Source organism: Lontra canadensis, unplaced genomic scaffold, assembly GCF_010015895.1.
Source record: "Lontra canadensis isolate GAN:19392208 unplaced genomic scaffold, GSC_riverotter_1.0 scaffold55, whole genome shotgun sequence".
Classification (NCBI taxonomy): Eukaryota; Metazoa; Chordata; class Mammalia; order Carnivora; family Mustelidae; genus Lontra; species Lontra canadensis.
Genome location: NW_022631049.1, coordinates 11541973 through 11555290, shown reverse-complemented (window position 1 = coordinate 11555290; position 13318 = coordinate 11541973). Strand labels below are relative to the sequence as shown.

The window sequence follows — 13318 nt, the reverse complement described above, 5'->3', positions numbered from 1 at the left end:
CATTTCATTAGCTTTATATTTTCTTGAGTAGAACTAACAAAAATGGATTCCCAATGTTCTCTTAAATTTTCTAATGGTATTTTTAAATCCCCACATTACTCTGTTTGGTCTGAGGTTTTCACTCATATTTTTAAATCCACCTCAAAAGCTTCTGATTCCTGTTATTTCTCTCTTGTTTTTGATTACCATTAGTATAATTGCTTTGATCCTAGTTGAAAGAGCCATGCTGGATCAAATAGAATATGTATGTTTGGTGTTTGACAAATGTCTTCTGATTGCCTTTTACTTCTTCTTTTAAAATGAATTTCTTTCTTTCTGATCTTTTACAGAGTGAAGTAACTGGGAAACTGTTCATTCAAGGATAACAGAAGGCATTGTATTATATTTTGCCAAATTAAAGCCTTATTTATGTTTTCACCCTTTCTACTTTGTCGGAAACACTGAACAGAGTTTTGTCTTTTCTAATCCTTGTTAGACTACTGATTTAAAGAGAGAAAAAAAAAAAGCCAACTCTGTAGACATCTTCAGAGTTTAGTTTTATAATAAAAAACTGTTTGAATAATTAGACCTTTACATTCCTGAAGAGAAAATAAACATGTAATCTTTTATCTTATTTTGCTCAATAAAATTGTTCAGAAGATCAAAAGTGGTAAAGAAAATATAAAATTTAACATTTTAATACTGATGTTGTACACTGTTTTACTTAACATTTTGCGGGGGGGTAACTGCCTCTGACTTCAATTCAAGAAAACACTTTTTTGTTGCTAATGTAATCCGTTTTTTGTAATGGCGTCAGCAAATAAAGGGATGCTTATTATTCAGACTTGCTCTAATTTTCATTGTGCTTTAGCAGATCTCATTAGCTATACAGATCAACATAATTTAGAACACAGTTATTAATTGCAGCTCTTGGACAAGGTAAGATAGGTATTGTTGCTCATACAGCTTCTGTAAGGGGAGTTCGGGGTCTTCTGTGTGGCTCTGTGCGCTGTGAACTGTGTCCAGCAGTGCTGTGCGCTGCAGAAAGGCCGAGGCAAGAATTTAGCTTTCAGACCCACCACTCCAGCTTTTGGTGGAAGAGCTCCGCTTTTACACTTAACCGTTATTAACCAATAATAGGTAACTTTTTAGTGTCCTTCTTGTCAGGCACTATGTTATATAATTTGCACGTGTTATTTTTTGTTGAGGAAGTTCTAATTAAATAATTTGATGCAAGCACTGAACCCTACAGATGCTAACTAACCACTGAATGCTGTCTTGTGCTACTGAATATGAAAATGCCTGTTAGGCCATACTGTCGTCTCTTTTTTTTTTTTTTTTAAAGATTTTATTTATTTGACAGAGATCACAAGTAGGCAGAGCAGCAGGCAGAGAGGCGGGGGGAGCAGGCTTCCTGCTGAGCAGAGAGCCTAATGTGGGGCACAATCCCTGGACCCTGAGATCGTGACCTAAGCCAAAGGCAGAGGCTTAACCCACTGAGCCACCAAGGTGCCCCATAGTGTGGTCTCCTTGCTATTTCAGTAATGCTTCTACTTAAAACTCTCTGCTCTTGGATATCAATCGTGGCTTGTTCTTTCACCATCTGGAAATCTGTTTGAATGTCACCTTTCTCACCAGGTTTTTCTGGATCATCCAGTATTCCTCCTGCCTCCCTATCCACCTACCTATTTTTTTTTTAAATATTTATTTATTTATTTGGCAGACAGAGGTCACAAGTAGGCAGAGAGGCAGGCAGAGAGAGAGGAGGAAGCAAGGTCCCTGCAGAGCAGAGAGCCCGATGTGGGGCTCGATCCCAGGACCCTGGGATCATGACCTGAGCTGAAGGCAGAGGCTTTAACCCACTGAGCCACCCAGGCGCCCCCCACCTACCTATTTTTGTTACAATGTTTATAGCCTCCAGTATATACTTGGTCACACCTCTTCTTCCCACTAGAAAGTTGCTGCATGAGGGCAGGAATCCTCTCTTCTGTTCTTTGATTTTTCCTACCCTTGAGCAAGTGCCTAACACTTATTTGTGCTCAGGTATTGAAACAAATGAATGGATGAAATTCATTTTTATAGTTTGAGAATTATTTGAAGTGGTGCCTTTTCATATCATCCCACGTACACCAGATAGTGTTTCTAAAGTATGTAGAGAGAAACTGAAGAGGCTGCTCATGGCCAGTGATGATTGGCCTGAGGATTTGGACTACCTCAGGGCTTACCTGGCTGCCTTCAGCAAACCACTGGAAAATTGATCGGAAGGCTAGATACCATATCATCTCTCAACCTTTTTCCTTGGCTATTGTCTATAAATACACCTGTGTCTCTGCCATCTGAAAAAAGAAAACAGAAATCCTTCCTTTCTTTTGCCATTCTCCTCTCCCTTCACAGCTTAGTTCCTTGGAAAAAATGTGTAATTATTTTTCAACTTCTTCATATGTTTGAATTTTTAAAAGTTAAAACAATTTTTAAATTATTAAATTAAGGATTCAGTCCAATCTTATTAATTTGTGTCCCCTCCCTCAACATTCGAATCAATACACATTCATCTTTTTGCCTCTGAAGTGGCAAGAAGTTCATACCATGGTCTGTTCCAATTTGGGACAGTTTTATATTTCTCTCTTCCATCCTCAACTGTCCACCTTTTCCCAGTGTGTTATAAGCAGATCCCTGAGAGAGGAAAGGAACATCCAGAGAGAGAGGGTCCTGTGTCCTCTGTCTCTAGTGACTCCCCTTGCCACCACTGCAGCCAATTGAGGCAGGAAGCCCTAAGAAAATTAGGTTGAGAAGAACCGACAGGGAGGGGAGAATGACCAGCACACAGTGTTCACAAAATCAGGCATGGTGACAAGATCCATTCTAAGGGATTTCAGTGTGACAGTGCCAAAAGCTCACTGATGGGGTTTCAGACTCCATGTTGTAATTAATCTGTAATTATAACATGTTGAATTTTGCTCTTATGTCTGAGAACATCCACAGTGGTCTGAAAGGCTGCTGCTCTGTTTTCCAATGACATGTTATTTGTGTCCAGAGGCCAGGTTTTCTTCATATACTTCAACCCAGACAGCATATCACAGCAGATTGCACACAGAAGTAGTTGGCTTCCATTAGGCCATGTAGTAAAGAAATTTGCAAACATGTAAAGTAATGCCAGTTTTCTCACTCCATCTTTTTGGTTGGTTTTATTTTGGAAAATGAAGTTACATTTAACAAAAACATATTCATTATGTTGTTATTTTAAAATAAGAAATGAACATCTAAAATGTTTCTTGGTTTCAATTTCTAGTATATTGAATATTATACAAATAACAAAAAAGCTTTGTATAGTATAAAGGATTTCCAAGACCAAAAATTTTAGAGCTGCTTGTCCTGGCGTGTTGTTTTTTTCCCCAACACTGGGCAACTATCAGAACTTACTTATTTGTATTTTGTTTTATATTTCATTCATTTATTAGTGAATTAAAAAATGTTAAAAACATTGTCTTTTTTTTATTTTGTTGCATTTTGCCAACTTCTTGTTCTCATAATTTATTTTCAATTCTTGTTTTCTAATTCATTTTAAGGCTAAGTTCTCTGAACTTATTTGCATCCCACAGATTTTGATATGGGAGGATTTTGTTGTCTTTCAGTTCTTAACTTTTAAAAAATCAGAAGTATTTTAGATACACAGAAAATCATGGGAAAAAAAACTATGAGTATCCTCTCAATAGCAAGTAACATTTTGTCCTGCTTAAGGTTTTTTTTTTTTTTTTTTTAATTAAACATAAGGTACAGTTTAAAAGGCTTGTATACCCCGCCCTGGTCCAGAGGTAGCCACTGCACCAAAGGTGATGTTTATCATTTAATTTCATGTTACACAATTAACATATATATGTGTAGCCAGAAGTAGTATGTATTTCACATGTATTTGAACTTTATATAAATCATTCTGCTATTTGCTTTATTTGCCCAATATTAGCTTTAAAATTTATACATGGAGGTTTTTTTGTTTTGTTTTCTTTTGCTTTTCTTCATTTTTAACTATGGATATGCCACAGTTTATTTGGCATATTCCTCAAAGGGACATTTAAATATCACCAACTTGTGAAAATTTTATGTAACTTTATTTTTATTTCCTTTAAGGTAAGAGATTATTTTTTTTTTGGAGTGTGTATTTTTCACATCATGGATTTTTTCTTTTGAGAGCAAGAAAGTGAGAGGAGGGGGGTAGAGGGAGAGAGAATCTGGAGCCGACTCCGTGCAGAGCCCAACGTGGGGCTTGACCTCATGACCCTGAGATTATGACCTGATCAGAAACCAAGATTTGGATGTTTAACTGACTGAGCCATCCAGGCGGCCAAATCATGCATTTTTTAAGTATTGTTTCCTAATATTGCACTTGGTCTGTGAATATGCCTTGTACGACACCAATCTCCAGAATTTGTGGAGACTTTAGGAGAAAGAAATTAAAAACAAAACAAAAAAATCATTTAGTTTTGGTTTAGAATAAAAGATTTATCAGCAAGAATGTGAAGTTGTAGCAGGAAATGAGTTCATTAAATGAAGTGATTTGAAATCTCAAATTACTTTACCAGGCTAGTTCTTAGCCTCTTCAGTTAGAAAATGAGAAAGAATTGGGTAATATTTGTTTTCTGGTGATCTCAGGAACACAGGAAACAGAGTCAAAGAGGTAGGTGAAGTTCTTACTTACATTTAGGCATTCTCTTGCTATGAAGAATCAAGTCGTGCGTTTGAATTAAGAGCAGGTTCTTTCTGAGCTATTCAATACAGAGTTCTTGGGATTTCATTCATTGCCAAAACACAGAGCTCCTGTTTATCTGCTCAGAGCAGTCTTCATTTCAAAATATCTAAAACATGGTGTTGTTGTAATCTATAGATGATAGTTGTAGAAAATGGAAATTTGTTCTTAGGTCGATGAATTGTGTTGATAATCCTATCTCCATCACCATCTAAATTGTGCAGTCTTTTCAGCCCTGGGCATCTAGTTTTTCTCCTTGCTAGCTGTGCAAGTAATAAAACAATGTGGCTCTAGTAAATTCTAACCCAAATACAACAATGAATTTTCCTCAATTCCTTGGTTGCCAGTAGTTAATATTTTTAAATATTCCAAGCAATTGAAGTGAATGGATATTTTCTATTTGTTAAATTCAAATTGTTGATTGATATATTCCTACCGTGTTTCTGATTTGTTAGGTGTGAGATGGGGCTCAAGAATTTGCAATTTGGAATGAGTTTCAAGTGATGCTGATGTGGGTTTGGGGACCACACTTTGAAAATCATGCATTGTGGTTTTTAATTTTCTTTCTTCTTTTGCATTTTCTCTGCAGTTTCTTGTCAAATGAGAGTTCTCATTTTCAAACATTGCCAAATATTTATTAATTATTTTTATATCATTTCTATAATTTCTACAAATTCAGGGAGGTGGAGAGAGATTGCAGCATGTCAGCCTACTACCTTGAAAACGGAATTCTCCCAAAACTTAAAAAAGATGTGCTAATTGGTGGTTTTCTTGGTGTTTCTTGATATTTCCAGGTTATGCCACACGAGGAGGGTTTTTTTTTTTCTTTTTGTTTTTTAAAGATTTTATTTATTTGACAGATCGCAACTAGGCAGAGAGGAGGAAGCAGGTTCCCTGCTGAGCAGAGAGCCTGATGTGGGGCTCGATCTCAGGACCCTGAGATCATGACCTGAGCCGAAGGCAGAGGCTTTAACCCACTGAGCCACCCAGGCGCCCCAGGAGTATTTTCTTGAAAACAAGTTCATCTTAAGTTTTTTTTCCTCTTTGATGAATTTCTCTATCTCCACTACTCCAAACCTGAATGTGCATGAGTGTTATTCTTCATATTGACTAATGTTAGGATTTTTCTCTCCTTAAAGAATCAGTTGGAATAAAGATTTAGACCTTGGCTCTCTAATAAATTACCACAAACTTAGCGGCTTCAAACAATACAAACTTAACTGTCTTACAGGAGGCTAGAAGCACCAGATCAAGTTCAGTAGATGAAAAGTGTCAACAGGATTTGTTCCTTCTGGAGGCTCTCGAGGAGAATCTGTTCCCTGTTCTGTCATTTGGGGGCCCCTGCATTCCTTGGCTGGTGAGCAGCCCTTGCTTGTATCATTCCAAACACATAACTTCTGTTGTCACATCTAATCCTCCTTTGGTTTTCTTGCCTTCCTCTTACAGGGACCCTTGTGAGTATATTAAAGGCTCACCTGGATAATCCAGGATCATCTTCCCATCTCAAAATCCTTAATCACAGTCTCAGGTGCCCCTTGCCATATAACATAGTCACAGGTTCTGGGGGTTAGGATGTGGCTGGGGAGAGGGCCGTTATTCAAAAGACTGCAACTCCAAAGACCATCCCTTTCACACCTATGACCACACCTTGAACCTTGTAATTATTCTCCAGTATCCTATCCTCTGATAGAGTCCTGCATCATTCTAGATCTCTTGGCCTCTAAATGCCACTGTTCCTGTCGTTTGCCCTTACGGAGGCCTTTGCCCCTTGACAACATTTGAAAAAAAAGTTACATTGCCTATTGATTTTATCCCTTTCTCAATGGTCCATCTTATCTCCAGTTCTTTGGTGATAAACTAAGTTCCATTACCCCTGTCCTTCACACATGCCTGGCAAAGAGCTCCATATCTGAGTAAAAGTAGAAGCAAATGTGTGAAGTGGTGAGATTCTGAAATCTGCAGGACTGGAAGTGGAAGATGGGGGAAATGGTGCTGCTGCTTTTAATTCCCACGTCCACTCTGATGTCATAAAAGGGTTCAGAGTTAGCAATGAGGTAAGAGGGTTTTTCAGAGATTGCTGTTCTCCTGCTGAGTCCCACCTCCACCGAAGGGGAGAAATAGGTGGTGGATGGTGGGAATCCTTCATCTCCAGTCAAGAGGGAGGGCTTTCGATGGGACTGTCTCTAGAGCTTGTAATGCATCCTCTGCATTTGGAAAAGAATGGACTGGGGAATGACTTTGGGAAAATCCAAAGGCCAAAAGGTGGTTGCTTCCATGGCAGGTTAGGGGAGAGGTGGCTAAGCTGAATGGCTTGCATTACACAAACTTTTCAGAATGAAAGATATGTGGATATCTGTGGTGGGCCAGACAGGAGGCACAGGAGGGAGAAAGCCAGTGGGATTGTCTTGGATTCTTTCCAGAAGGACCATCGGAAGGAGGAAAAGACCTCAGCAAACAAAAGCTAAAGGTACCACCAGCTGCCTATGCATTGAGGAAGAAGGAAGCGGCAAGTTGCAATAGAGATGCTCTTGCCCTCAAGGCAAGTACAAGTGCGAGATCTCCATGGCTAGGAATGCAGGTTCAGGTTGATGGAGTCACACCAGAGAGCTCTGTCAGATTCCAGATCCGTGTTTGGAGGAGAGCTGTGCAGACACATACTGGGTGGGCAAGAAATAATCTGTTTAGCCACTGGGGCTTACTTGTTCCCACAGCATGTTCTAGCTGTGTAGCATGGTCCCACATACAGCACAGCCAATTACCCCTGGTTGTGGGGGAAGTGAGATACGAAGTGTGCAGTGCCCTGGGTGATGTTAATTTTCCTCCCTCCCATGGCGAACTACATCAGCCTCCTATAGTAAACATTTGCAAGGGGCTGGCATGTGCACTGAGGTGTGTTTGAGGCAGGGGAATAGGGTCCTTGCTGCCAGGAAACCAGTTTAGATCCTTTGAGCACCATCTCTCAGCCCAATTTATTGGTTTGTCTTCTTCTAATTTTGATTCCTGTGTTAGGATTTTCTACAGATCTCCCCAGGAAGTGGCTTCTTGGTATTGGATCATATCAAAGTTAAGCCCATTCCTTCTTGGCTTTACTTCTCAGGTGTTTTTTGCTTGTTTGTTTGCTTTCTGGCTAGGAATAAAGGCACTTCCTGTAAATACAGGTATGCTACAATATTTTTATGGCAGATGTATGACTTTTATTCATTCAACAAGTTTTTATTTTAAGTCTTCTAGGAGATCTGGGGCTGGGACACAGCAGAGTCCAGTGTCTTCACAGAGCTCAGGGGGCCGCATGGGCTTACAAATCATGGAAAGTCCTGTGGAAGGTCCACTGAGCCAAGTCAGGGATGGCTCAGGAGAACACAACATCAAAACTGAGGCCTGAAGTGGGAGATACAGGTAAAGAAGGGAATGTAGTAGGGTGGGGAGTGGCAGAGATACAGGAAATGGTGATGGATAATGTTAGGTGTGTTTCCACCTTCATCTAAATAATTCTGTCCTGTTGTTGAGCTGGTACACAATAATGATGACAAGACAGTTCTGTCCCTAAAGTTTCACTCTTAAAGCATTTCTGAATGAGAACCAGCACATCCATCATGGCACTCATTTATGGAATGTGAATTAGGAATCAAGACTCGGTTTAAACATATCTTTGTCCATTCAGGCTTCTATAACAAAATGCCTTGCACTGGGTGGCTTGAAAACAGAACTTTATTTCTTCCAGTTCCAGAGGTTCGAAGTTTGAGATCAGGGTGCCAGCATGGTGGAGTAAGGGCTGGCTTCCAGGTCATGGATTTCTCATTGTGCCTTCATGTGGTACAATTCAGGAGCAAGGGAACTCTCTTGGGCCTCTTTCACAAGAGCACCAATCCCATTCATCATGGCTCCTTCCTTATGACCTAGTTCCTCCCTACAGGTCCCACCACCTAATCCCATCATCTGGGGGTAAGATTTCAACATACAAATTTTGGGAGGTCACATTCAGACCATAGCAAGCATAGTTTTTGCCCTGAAACTTTTCTGATCATATGTGGCCTGTCCACTTAACAGCCATACCAAACATCCTTCTCCTTTGCCGCCTCCCATTAGAGACTGAAAAGCCAAATAACTCACTTTTCCAGCTTCCCTTGCAGTGAAGGGTGGTGATATAGGTCAGATCTGGGCTGTGAACCCTAAGTTGAAGTCTACAGAAGGGACTTCTTAGAAAGCAAAATCTCACTTGATTCAAAAGGAAAAAAGAAAAGGAATACGTGAGCTGATCTAACCCTTCTGCATTTTCTCTTTAACCTGCCTTGAACACAGACACAATGGTTGGAGATGTAGCAGTCATCTTGTGGCATGTAGGACAAACCAAAGGAATACCGGAAAAGGAAACCCCCAAATCTTTGAAACTCTGACCTACCCCTGTAACTTCTCACCTCCAGACTCCTGAGTATGTTTTTTTGAAACAACAACAACAACAAAACACCAACTCTGTTTAAACCACTATAGTGATTTACAGCAGAAATCAATCTTAATTGTTACACAATGCTGGGCAGAACCTAGTAGTCCTCTGAGCTTCTGTGCTACTTGTCATATAGTCTTTCTTTCCATTATCCCTGAGTATTACTTTTGGTTTGTCTGTCTGACTTCCCCAATACCAAGAGCTCCTTGGGATCAGGGACTCTCTTACCATTTGGATGACCCCAAAGCTATTACAGTGCCTGGCCCGTGATAGCTGCTTAGTAGCATTTTGTTAAATGAGTGAATAACCGAATGAATGATGCGGCCGCGTGGAGAATGATGTGGGGACGGAGACCTACTAATGGCAGTGAGGCCAGTGGAGAGGTGGCAGCAGTAAGAATCCAGGCAAGAAGCAGTGAGACCCTGAGCTAAAACAGGACAATGCAGATGAGAGAGACTAAAGTCAGAGCTAACTGAGGAGGCAGACAGGACAGGACCTGGTCAGGGGTTGTGGAAGACAGATGGGAAGAGGAAGGCCTTGAAGATGGCTGAGAGCTCTTCAGTGCCTGGTGGGTTTGGGTATCCACCGGTTCTGTGGTCCTGGGTTACTCAGACATGTGGGTGCCTTAGTCATCTCATGTGAAAAAGGGATAATAATGCACACATGGGTTTGTTGTAGAAGGCAAAGACGTAGCATGCGTAAACTGCTTTTTAACAGTGCCTGGAATGTTCTAAGTGTGCGATACATGTTACCAGATGTCACTATCATCATCTGTGGATACTGGGGCAGCAGAGCAAGAAAGCAGGAAGGGTGTTGAAGGAGAGGAGGCTGAGGGTGAGCAGGAAGGTGGCGTTCAGGAGGAACAAGGAGGAGGACCTACGTAGCGAGCAGTGACTTTAAGATGTTCAGCAGCTTCTCAGGCTCAGCCGCTGGAGTGAAAGGCTTTATTTAAAGTGGGACTGAAAGTCACTTAATGAGCTCAAGAGGAATGGGATTAGGTGCAGCCTGCTTTTATTCAAGACTTGTGTCAACCGGTTATGCTGCTTTGATTATTGTTTTAAACATGTCCCAGAGGGCTTGAGGTAAGAAATGAAGAGTGCAGGATGCTTATTTTTAATGTGAAGAATTGTAAGCTATTCTGGGGCACAGTAGGAATCTCAGGAGGGTTGTGCCTAACAGATCTCTGAAACAATTAATGAAGCCTAAGCACAAGAGTAACACAAGAGGCCCCCCGTGTAAGGGCCATTAGCCTCGAGGCAGGGAAGGACCCTGTGTGATCACATAGGGCAAAATGGCAGGGCAGTAACCACGCTCTCGCTGATGGGACCAGGGGCCTTTGATTAGGTTACAAGGGAACAATGACAAAAGTTCCACTTACTGCCTGCCTAAGAAGATCCAGGATTTTACACGTTCCTCTACTCCTCTCGATTTCCTTGCAAGAGTGAGTTGTTATTATTATGCCCATTTTAAGAATGAGAAAACTGAGGACCAGAGAGATTGAAGAACTTTCCCAGGATACACTAACCAGGGAGAGGTAGAACCAGGGAGGGGTAGAACCAGGATTCAAAACAAGGTCTGGCCAAGACTGACTGTTTCCTTTTCATTGTGGAGGAAGGCGGCATCGGGATAAAACCATTTCTGTAGTCCCTGCTTTCCCTTTTTCTTTCTCCTCAACTTGTTATCTCATAAGACTGAAAAGAGACCTGGCAAGTCTTGACCTTGTCAGGGAGTGGAGACAGAAGTTAACCCTTGTTAACCTTGTGCCTGGGTGACTTTTAGGGTGTCAAAAGTGCTCAGAAACAAACTTCTCTGCATCCTGACATCTGCTCATTCCAGGTGCTGGACCTATTTTTGGTAGCCAACTATAGGAATTAATCCTCACCATCCCCAAATAGATCTCATGAGCCTATAACTACTCTGAACCTCTGTGGGCTTCTGTGTGTGCACATGTACTTCATAAGCTTGGCCAAAGAACAAGTCTGATGTTTGTTTGTTTGAATGAGAGAGAGCAGGGGGAGAGGGACAAGCCGATTCCATGGTGAGCATGGAGCCCAACCTGGGGCTTGATCTTACAATCCTGAGATCAGGACCTGAGCTGAAACCAAGAGTCAGTTGCTTAACTGACTGCTCCACACAGGCACCTCCTAATTTAGTCTTAAAGAGCTCCCTGCGTATTTTTCTGCCTTTCCTCTTGATCACTGGCTTCTCTTTATCCACCAGTATAGAAAGTCTTTGAGTAAGAGCATCTTTTCTGAGCAAAGTCTGGTCTGAACACACTCTTCTGGTTGTGCTCAGGAACCTGGGTGCCTAGGGCGTGGACAGAGAAACTCACAGGCGCTGAGGGAGCAGCGGGAAAGTGTGTCCTGTGGGTTTGCATGTGGCTCTAGTTTCGTGACCGAAGGTGAGGGATGGCAGAAGGGGACTCTTGTGAAATGCCAGCATTCTTCTTTAAAAGTAAAGTGTGTAACAGGTCATCAGCCAGGTCCCAAAGGGAGAAGTAACTGGAAGATGAGGATACTTGAACAAAAGAAAGTATATTTTAGTACTTCCTAGCTGCATGTTTTTCAGTTTCAAGGAAGAAATGCCTCTGAGGAGGTCCAGAAACCATGACAGGATTTCTAAGGAAGCAGAAGCCCCTCCCCCAAGATGCCGTTACCAATAGCTGCAGCAGCGACAACTGTAAAATTTGTAGGGGCCGTAGCTCACCCCAGGATCAACGCACAAGCCAGTACAGATAGGACTCACTGAACCCTTCCCACAGCTCTCCGACACCTGCCGTCTCAGGCCCATTCCATGCATCCAGCAATGCAGGCACAGCACAGAAGGCACTGGCTGGAAGTCACCAAGGGATGCGGGGCAGCACCGGGCTTCACAGGAGGGTTTGACTCTAAACTCTTAGTTTGTTCTCCTTTCCCAGTTTTGGGGAACAGGCTCTGAAGCAATGTCAGCATGAGGCAATTTGGTGCCTATTGCACAGGGCTGTGGTCAGGATACAGAGACTACATGTATGAGAGCATTTGGAGGACCGTGCAATGCCATCCAAGTAAAAAGCACGATTATTGTGATCATTGGTCACTTAATTTTCCAGCTGTCAATGGATTCTTGGTGTACATCACATATGCGATCACTAGGGGGAGGCAACAGACAATGCATATAAGCTGGCTTAGTCTTGGAAGGAAAGTCTATTTTTCCTGTAAATGATGCTCAGGGGTTTAAAATAGAAGAGCAAAGGTTTGTATTAGGGACTGGCAGGCATTCTCATAAAGGTTTGATGTTGTGTTTTTGTTGAGTTGTCTCCACAAAGGCATCCTAGACCCTGTGAATGCTTTTGAATAGTGGGTGTTGCCCCCCCAAAATGAATGGATGATGTAAAAGGGAGAAGAATTGACTCTTTCTCTTTGTTCTCTGACTTCCTACCTTCTGTCTCCTTTGTGATCTTTTTGTTTTTGTTGAGGTTCAGCTTCTTTCTCTCCACTTCATTTCACCCTAGTAGGGTACATTCTTGATCCTTCCCATCCCAATAATAGTGTTCTCCTGAGCTGGCCTCTTTGACTATTGTATGTAGATCATTCGATGGCTACTTCTATGTCATTGTCATCTGCATTTTTCTCTTAGATGTGTTCCCTTTCCATTCTTCTAGAATTCTTCAACACCCCCTCTGCTAGGTGGAAAAAAGTATTGGGCTAAGAGTTCAAGCCCAGTGAATACCCCTCACTCGCTGGTTGACCTTGAGACATAGTGGAATCCCACTGAGCCTTTGATTCAGGGATAGTTATCATTTCTATGTTTGCCATCCAGGTAAAGCACTATTTATTTTGTAACCCATATTAATCTGGCTCTTGTCTCTGCTGTTTATGCACAATTATCCAAACAGTCCCTTTTCTCTCCTACTCTGAAGTGTTTCTGGGGGTCGGTCCTTGGTACTCCTGAAGAAACCCACCTGCGATGTCAATTCTGTTTGACCGGATGATCCCTCAGCCACCGTCCATTTTTCCTCGGCTTCCCTGGAACCATAGCTGCATGGGGCTCTGCTGCTAAAGGGAAGAGTGGCTCTCTTACCTTTGTGTTACCACCTGTTAGAAGGGTCCCAAAGCAGGGTTGTTAAATCTCTCATGCAGAGTTGCCTCTCCCTCACATTCAGGGCTGGCTGGAGGTGG

At 41.9% G+C, this 13318-nt stretch overlaps 1 protein-coding gene across 6 annotated transcripts in view; it reads left to right on the top strand.

The window, feature by feature from the left end:
- Positions 1-741, top strand: part of KTN1 (kinectin 1) — a 106968-nt gene extending 106227 nt beyond the window's left edge. For all 6 annotated transcript variants that reach the window (XM_032875327.1, XM_032875323.1, XM_032875328.1 and 3 more), the window contains one exon: positions 330-741. In XM_032875327.1, coding sequence (XP_032731218.1) covers positions 330-334 — 5 coding nt within the window. In that variant the 3' untranslated portion in view covers positions 335-741. The remainder of the gene's footprint in view (positions 1-329) is intronic.
- The last annotated feature ends 12577 nt before the right edge of the window (positions 742-13318 follow it).